This window comes from Panthera onca, chromosome B4 (genome assembly GCF_046562875.1).
Source record: "Panthera onca isolate mPanOnc1 chromosome B4, mPanOnc1 haplotype 2, whole genome shotgun sequence".
Taxonomy (NCBI): domain Eukaryota; kingdom Metazoa; phylum Chordata; class Mammalia; order Carnivora; family Felidae; genus Panthera; species Panthera onca.
This window is the reverse complement of record NC_138345.1, coordinates 80,845,348-80,854,691: the sequence shown is the minus strand read 5'-3', so window position 1 is coordinate 80,854,691 and position 9,344 is coordinate 80,845,348. Positions and strand designations below refer to the sequence as shown.

The window sequence follows — 9,344 nt, the reverse complement described above, 5'->3', positions numbered from 1 at the left end:
GGAGCACAACTACTGGATTGTATAGTAAGAGGATTTTTAGTTTTGCATGAAATCGAAAAACTGTCTTCCGAAGTGGCTATACCATTTTGCATTCACCATAGCAATGACTGAGGATTACTGTTCCTCCATATCCTTGCCAGCATTTGGTAGAGTCTGTGGTTTCTATTGTGGCCATTCTAATAGGGGTGTAGTAGTAATAGTACACTGTTCTTTCTTTTCGTTTCTTTTTTATTTAAGACTTTACATTTTAGAGAAGTTTAAGGAACAGAGACATTTACCTGATATCCCTTGCCCCCACAGATACATACCTTCCTCCATTGCCAACATTCCCCACCAGATTGATATGTGATGAACCTATGGTGACACCTATCATCATCCAAAATCCAGTTTACCTAAGGTTTCACCCTAGGTATTGTATATTTTATGGTTTGGACAAATATAAATGACATGTATCCATAATGATGGAGCCATACAATCTTTTGCCCTAAAAATCTTTTCTACCCCGCTGTTCATCCCTTCCTCCACCCACGGCCCTAGCAACCACTTATCTTTTTCCTCACTCTATAGTTCTGGCTTTTTCAGAATGCCATATTTGGACTCATACATAGGTATTCTTTTCAGAGTGGCTTCTTTCACTCAGTAGTAAGTCTTTAAGATTCCTCCTGGTCTTTTCACAGCTTGATAGTTCAATGTGGGGTTTTTTTTGCACTAAATAATGTTTTATTGCCTGAATACACCATGGTTTATTTATCCAGTCACTTGCTGAAGGAAATCTTGGTTGTTTCCAAATTTTGGCAACTATGAATAAACCTGCCATAAATTTCCATGTGCTGGTGTTTGTGTGGACATACATTTTCACCTCCTTTGGGTAAATACCAAGCAGCATAATTGCTAGATCATAGATCAGTAAGAGTGTGTTTAGTTTTGTGAGAAACTGCCAAACTGTCTACCAAAGTGGCTGTACTATTTTGCATTACCCACTAGTGATGCTTAAGTGTTCCTGTCGCTCCACATGCAATGATATGATGTTGTCAGTATTCTGCATTTTGGTTATTCTGATAGGTGCATAGTGGTATCCCATTGTTGTCTTACATGACATTCCCTCACTGTATATGGTATGGAACATGTTTTCATATGTTTATCTGCCACCTGCATATCTTCCTTGATGAGGTGTCTATTAAGGTCATTGGTCCATTTTTAATAAGGTTTTTTCCTACACTTGAGTATTAAGTGTTCTTTGCATATATTGGATATCTTCTACTAGATATATCTTTTGTACATAATTTCCCTGAGGCTATGTCTTTTCTTCTTAATTGTTAAAAGTGTGCTTCAGAGAGCAGAAGTTTTTAATTTTAGTGAAGTTCAGCTTATCAGTTATGCTTTTCATGGATTATCCCCTGGTGTTGTATATAAAAATGCATCACCAAACACAAAGTCATCTAGATTTCTCCCATGTTATCTTCTAAGTGTTTTGTAACTATGTGTTTTACACTTAAGTTTATGACTCCTTTGAGTTAATTTTTGTGAATGTTGTAAAGTCTATGTCTATGCTCACATTTTTGCATGTGGATGTCCAAGTATTCCGGCACTCTTTATTGAACATCTTATCTTTTCGTCATTGTATTATCTTTGCTTTGCTCCTATCGATGTGCCTCTATTTCTAGTTTCTCTATTCTACGCAATTGATCTATTTGTTTATTCTTTCACCAATACCACAGTGTCTGGATTACTGTAGCTGTATTGTTGTGTATAACTGATGTTGTGTAGTATCATTCCTCCCATTCTGCTCTTCTCTTTCAATATTGTGTTGGCTATTCTGGCTTGTTACTTTTTCATATAACTTCATTTTAATATGTTATTTGTCAATAACAAAAAATTACTTGCTAAAATTCTGATTGGGATTGCATTGAATGTATAGAGCAAGTTGGGAATAAATGATATCTTGACAATATCATCTTCCTCTCCATGAACATTCAATGCTTCTCCATTTATATAGGTCTTCTTTGGTTTTTCCCATTTGAATTTTATACCTTTCCTCCTAGAGATCTTATACTTATTTTGTGAGATTTATACCTAAGTATTTTATCAGGGAAAGTGATAACATAAATAGCATTGTGTTTTTAATTCTAAATTCTACCTGCTCATTGCATAAATTCTAATTGCTCATATAGAAAGCAATTAACTTTTGAATAGTAACCATGTATCCTGCAACACTTCTTTATTTCCTATTAGTTTTAGGAGGGTGTTCGGGCAATTCTTTCAGATTTTCTACAGTTACCTGTGAACAAAGATCGATTTATTCTTCCTTTCATTGTGTATAATGCTTTATACTATTTTGCTAGGGCTGCCATAATAAAATACCACAGACGGGCTGCCCTACCTGCCAAATTTTTTCCTCCCAGTTCTGAAGACTGGAAGCCCAGAATCAGGGTGCCGTAAGTAAACATCTGAGGCTCCTGTCCTTGACTTGCAGATGTCTGCCCTCTTGCTCCCTCTTCACACGGTCGTCTCTGAGTGCATATGCACCTCTAGCATCTCTCTGTGTGTCCTAATATTTTCTTATAAACACACCAGCCAGACTGTATTAGAACCCAGCTGTAACAGCCTTATTTAGATTACTTCCTTGAAGGCTCAGTCTTCAAACATACTCACATACCGAGGTACTATGGGGTTAGGGTTTCAACATGTCAGTTTGGAGAGACATCATTCATCCCGTTATACTTTCATTTCTTCTTTTTCTATGACATTACCTAAGACATCCAAAAGGGCGCTGAAGAGATGTGCTGAGGGAGGACGTTCTTGCCTAATGCCTATCTTAGTGCGAAAGCTTCTACTTCATCACCATTAAATATAATCTCACCTGTAGGCTTTTATAGATGTTCTTTTTCAAGTTAAAGAAATGCCCCTCTACTCCTAGTTTGCTGAGAGTTCCTTAACTTTTTATCTGTCGGTACCATCACCAGACACATCATACAAGACCAAAAATGGTGAGACACACCTCCTTGGTGTACTCCCCTCACACTAAGCAGGTAATTAGTTTCGTGTGTCTAACCTACAATTTTTCAAATCACCTTTCTTTCAATTACGTTGATATACTTCAAGCCCACATCAACAACATGATTGATACAGTAGTATACTGGCTCCAATCTTATTCCCTTTAAATAGATCTTCAATACAGCATAAAGACTTCCTCTGATTGCCGGGACACACTGTCAGGCACCCCACTTTGAAATCTGTATGTTTATCTTTGGCATAAAAATCTGTGGATTTGGATTGCTTGTGCATGCAAGGATGTGATTCTCACACTGAATTGTAAGCTCCCTAAAGAATAACGTTGTTTATACCTGAGCCTACCACAAGACATATTACACTGTCAATAAATTAATCAAATATATAAATATTCATAGGCATAGATGAGTAAATTTTGGACAATAAGCTATGTTAATGCTAAACTTGCTCTATACCTTTATTAAATATTCTTCACAATAATTAACCCAGGAAAACAATGCATGATAACCCAAATTGAGGCAATGATTGCTCAAAAATATTTGCAGGTCTCTATCTACAATTTTGGTTCTTTATTTTAGGATTTAACAACTAACAATGTCTCAGAACACTCTACAATGTCAGATCATTTGATATAAAAATTTCCAAATTAATCATTATAGCAAGGATTACTCATTATTTGTTTTTATTATTATTACTTCCTCTTGATATAACACATATCAGATATTTGATTCAAAATGAAAATTCAATAACTACATAACATGCTAAAACAAGGTAGTTATATAAATGGAACACATTATTTTTTAAAATAAGTTGAACATTCTTGTCAACATTAGTGATTATGTTATGTAGCAAGGAGAACTTCCAAAACAAAGAGGTCACAAAACATTGTTTATACATTATATTAACTATAAAATTTGTGCTCAGCAGCAAGTCATTAAGCAAATACAAATCAATTCTGTGAAACAGAATGTTATTTGAGATAGTGGGAAGGTTTATCATGAAAAATGCTTCTCTAATATCCAGGACATCTCCAATATCTGAGACGTTCAAGATGAACAATGTTCCAGGTACCTCACCAGAAAAAAGCTTCTGATAATATATTTATGATGTTTAATGGAATAATTTTCATTAATGGATACAAGGAGTATGAAAGAAATAACCACAAAATCAATGGAGGAAAAAAATAATAATCAAAGAATAGGATTTTTCTTCTCCAGAAGTTTTTTTAGAGCTTCTTTGACATCTTTGTTTCTCAGGGAGTAAATCAAAGGATTCAACATGGGAGTGACTAGGGTGTAACACAACGAAGCCACTTTACTCAGCTCAGGAAATCTGTCAGGAGTGAGATACATAAAAAACACAGCACCGTACAGCACACTCACGACTCCCAGGTGTGAGCTGCAAGTGGAGAATGCTTTCTTACGTCCCTCAGAGGAGCGTATCTTGAGAACTGTGGACACAATATACAAGTAAGAAATAATAATAACTATGATGGTAGGCAAGATGATGATGCTGCATAAGGAAAAGGAAATGATTCTAGAGATGAAGAGGTCAGAACAAGATATCCTCTGAAGTGGGCGAGTGTCACAGTAAAAGTGGTCAATGGCCCGAGAACCACAAAAGGACAGAGTAAATGTTATGCTTGTCTGAAGAACCGAGCTGATGCAGCCACATAAATAGGAACCAGCCACCAACTGAGTGCAGAGACGTGCTGACATCTGGACAGAGTAGAGGAGTGGGTTGCAGATGGCAATGAAGCGGTCATAGGCCATGGCTGCCAGGAGAAATCCCTCTGCAACAATGAAGAAGGCAAAGAGAAAGAGCTGGGTCACACAGCCTGCCAAAGATATGGACTTGCTCTCAGACCAGAAGTTGATCATGGCCTTGGGTGCAATAACAGACGAATAGAAGAGATCAATGAAGGACAGGTTGCCTAGGAAGAAATACATCGGTGTGTTCAGCCGGGGATCGGTCATAATAATGGTCATCATCCCAACATTCCCTAGGAGGATCATGGCATACACAAGCAGAAAGATCAGGAAGAGGAGAATGTGGAGCTCAGGGCGGACCCTGAAGCCTACAAGGATGAAGTCAGTCACTTCCGAGTGATTGTCTGTTCCCCTGTCACCCATGGCAGAAACCTGCTGAGAGGCACAGGGAAAAATAAATGAACTCTGGGCTTTGAACATAGCCCTTGACCATTGCAGATTTAGGATTACAAAGCTGTTGTACAAACACTATTCTTATTGTGGCTTTCACAATATTTCTTAAGTGGCTTTCACGTTTGCAAGCATCACTTCTGTGTGTTTCTGATTCATTATTTATTCAATAAATTCATTGTCATGAAGAGGTGATTGGAAGAGACCACAAATAATTTAATAGTTGACATTTGGGAAGGAATTACAGTGTCTGCATTTGTAGATATGAGGGCATTTAGTAGTCTCTTTTAGGAAATCTTAACTTTGAGGACTTAACTCATATTACATATAAACAGATCTAAATAAAGTGACTGACCTTAAATAAAAATTACTTAAGATGTGCAAATACTTTTCATAAGTAATGGAAACTTTGAATTCTGATATAAGGCATTTGCTCACTAAGATCAAAGTTGTGCACAAATAAACACAAGTATTATCGGGACTCACGTGCTAAGATGTCTCTCCCAGATGGGCATCCATAGCCTTTCCATAAAGTAAATTTCCCTGTGTTAACTCAGCTTGCAGTTTACAATTTTTAAGAAGAGGCTTCCAGGTAGTCTACATGGAAGAGTTACTTTAGAGAAAAATACTGAAAAGATACATATGAGGGATTGTTGACTGCATTCTTCTTTACCCTGGATATGACTTTCATAGCTGTCACACTTTTAACTGCCATTTACAAGACAGCTCAACGGAGAATTTGAACTGCTTGTAGTAAAAATATGGTAACATTTTCCATCTTCTGAGGGTTCCATGTGCTTGGTTCTGCTTAAATAACAACAACAACAACAATAAAGGTGCACTTTTGATATGTCAGCCACTTTTTTTCTTTTTTTTAATTTAAAAAAATTTTTTAATTTACCCATCCAAGTTAGTTACCATGTAGTGCAACAATGATTTCAGGAGTAGATTCCTTAATGCCCTTACCCATTTAGCCCATCCCCCCTCCCACAACCCCTCCAGTAACCCTCTGTTGTTCTCCATATTTAAGAGTCTCTTATGTTTTGTCCCTCTCCCTGCTTTTATATTACTTTTGCTTCCTTTCCTTATGTTCATTTGTTTTATATCTTAAAGTCCTCATAGGAGTGAAGTCATATGATATTTGTATTTCTCTCACTGAATAATTTGCTTAGCATATTACCCACTAGTTCCATCCATGTGGTTGCAAATGGCAAGATTTCTTTCTTTTTGATTGCCGAGTAATACTCCATTGTGTGTGTGTGTGTGTGTGTGTGTGTGTGTGTGTGTGTATACGACATCTTCTTTATCCATTCATCTATTGATGGACATTTGGGCTCTTTCCATACTTTGACTATTGTCAATAACGCTGCTATAAACATTGGGGTGCATGTGCGCCTTCGAAACAGCACACCAGTATCCTTTGGATAAATACCTAGTAGTGCAATTGCTGGGTAATAGGGTAATTCTACTTTTAATTTTTTGAGGAACCTTCATACTGTTTTCCAGAGTGTGCCAGACACTTTTCTAAATGCTTTTTAGTAGCTCATTTAATCCACACAACAATAATATGAGGTGAGTCCTATTATATTCCAGAAGGGGAAATTGAAATACAGAGGAATTAAGTCTGTTGATACCACCTACTGGTGTCAGAATCCGAATTTTTAGAGTAAAAACTTGGCTCCAGAATCCCTCCATTCTCATTCACTGCAGGATACCACCTTTTATAATAAGCCCTTCTGGTTCCTTTAGGTGACTTACTTCTATTTGTACCTCAGAATTCAGTTAAAGTTTCTTATCTCCAAAATAAATTCTCCAATTATCAACCTAGGTTAAGACACTTCTGCATAGATCACGCTCCCAAGGATGGTAGCTATGATCACCACATTTTAATATGCATATTAAATATTCATAAGTTCTTCCTTAAGATCAAACTTCAAGTTGTCCTCCATAAATTCAGCACAGTGTTCTGTGTCTGGCAAATAGCGGTCAATATTTCTTATATAGATAATATATTGCGTGATATTTGAACATGCAGAATCAGAAAAACTTGAGGACTTTGAAATACTGAGGTGGTTAGCATGGGTTTAGATTTAAGTAAGGGAACAGCCAGTGCTGCTTCTCACATTTACTAACTGGGAACTTGGACTAAGTGACTTATGTCACTTATTTGTTTCCTGTACAACTTCCTTATGTTCTTTAAGTTACTGATGTAATTATATGGCAAGTTACTATACCAGTGTATCCTCAACATAGAGCAGGGATAAAATAACATAACTACCCAGTTTTCTTGGGGGTATATACTTAGACCATGCACATAAGAGGCACCTGGGTGGCTCAGCTGGTTAAGCGATTGACCCTTGATCTCAGCTCAGGTCATGATCTCATGGATTATGAGTTCGAGCTCTATTTCAGTCTCTGCGCTGACAGCATGCAGCATGCTTGGGGTTCTCTCTCTCCCTCACTCTTAAAATAAATAAATAAACCTCATTTTAAATGTTTACTTATATTTTATAGAGAGAAAGAGAGCAAGGGAGGAGAGGCATAAAGAGAGAGGGAGAAAGAGAAAATCCCAAGCAGACTTCATGCTGTCAGCATAGAGCCTGAAGGGGGCTCAGATTCACAAACCATGAGATCATGACCTCAGCTGAGATCAAATGTCAGTTGCTTAACTAACTGAGCCACCCAGGTGCCCAAAATAAATAAATAAACTTAAAAACAGGATAATGCACATAAATAACTGAATATCATTTATCACAGAATAAACACTTGACAGATATTAACCATTATCATTTATCATATCTTTCTGTGTTCAATCCAACAATACACACCAAATAATAGGCACTAATTAGGCTGAAAATAAATAATATGTATATGGGCTTTTCTGGAATAAACCATTCTATGTTGAGGGAAAGAATCAGAGAAACTGTCAACAGTTTTAAAAGAATAAAGAAATCTGATAGAAGTATAATATTTTGCCCCAGAAAGAGATCACTGAAGAAAAGTGGTATGGTGTCTCCCTGTTATATTTTCATTATTCACCACCTCCACCGAAACTTAAATATGCAAGTAATTGTATTATAAAAGAGCAAAATTTTAAATAGATAACACTTAGGTTCTGAGGAGACATAAGATACTTACTTAAATAGTGAGAAGAAAGCCTGAAGTCATCATGAAATATTTTTTAATCATATATTTTATTATTTCCTCTAATCTTTACTAGTGGTAAGAAGATATGTCATTTTAATCATCCAGATTTATTCCTATTGAACTTATTCTAATGTTAATAAGGTTATGCCTAAAGACATTTATATCTGGAGAAAGGAGTAGACAATAAACAAGTAGTCAGTTTGAGACTTAAAACTCTCATGTTTTAAGATGTACCCTTACCTTATATGGTTGGGTAATTTTTCAGATCCTGAAAATGAAGCAGCAGAATTCCAATGTTTTCCTCTTGTTATTGTTTTAATTTTAGAAGCATGAAGTTAATTAATGACTGTGCTACAAGTACTAAATAATCAGTATGTGAGGATAAAATGAATCCTCCCCCCGCAAAGAAATTCCAAATGCATGCTTAGTATCCAGATTTAGTTCTTCCCATGGAGAAATCAGACTAATTCCCCTTATTTCTCTATTTAACAACTGTACTTTCCTTAAGCAGTTGACTTCTTGGAAAATGCTGTGGTCCTTTGTAGAAGAGACACAAGGTGAATTTTCTAAATGATGCTTTGCTAAGACTGAAACAGATTCATAAATTACAGTCTATGATTTTGCAAAGTGAACCCAAGGGATCAATCCACAGGATATTCTGTCCTCCATTCTTGGATGTTGAGTCCTTTTAAAGAAGTGAAGTGGATTGTCTTGGATATGTAAGAGGCCCCGAGCCATCTGGAATCTCCGATAATCTACCAAAATATCAGCACCAGTTATCCATCCTGCCTTTTGTTTTGGCCTAACAGTATAACTTTTTCAAATAATTACACCATTGAGGTTTCTCTAATCCTCTGAGAGATAGTTCTCCTGGGAGAGAAGGAAGTATAAGTACGTTATTAAAGTACCTAGGTGCCAGAGTCAAGCTCCTTGAGGAACACAGATGCTCTAGATTTGGGGGTAGGGAAGAGAAGAAAGACAGAGAAAGAAAAGAGAAAAAAGGAGAGGAAAAAGAAGAGCCTAAACTTA

At 36.6% G+C, this 9,344-nt stretch overlaps 1 protein-coding gene across 1 annotated transcript; it reads right to left on the bottom strand.

Annotated features, from left to right (window-relative positions):
* Positions 1-4,199: 4,199 nt before the first annotated feature.
* LOC132695345 (olfactory receptor 9K2) lies at positions 4,200-5,156 on the bottom strand. The gene has a single exon (XM_060659682.3). The coding sequence runs from the start codon at positions 5,139-5,141 to the stop codon at positions 4,200-4,202; it is 942 nt and encodes a 313-aa protein (XP_060515665.3). The 5' UTR covers positions 5,142-5,156.
* Positions 5,157-9,344: the final 4,188 nt, after the last annotated feature.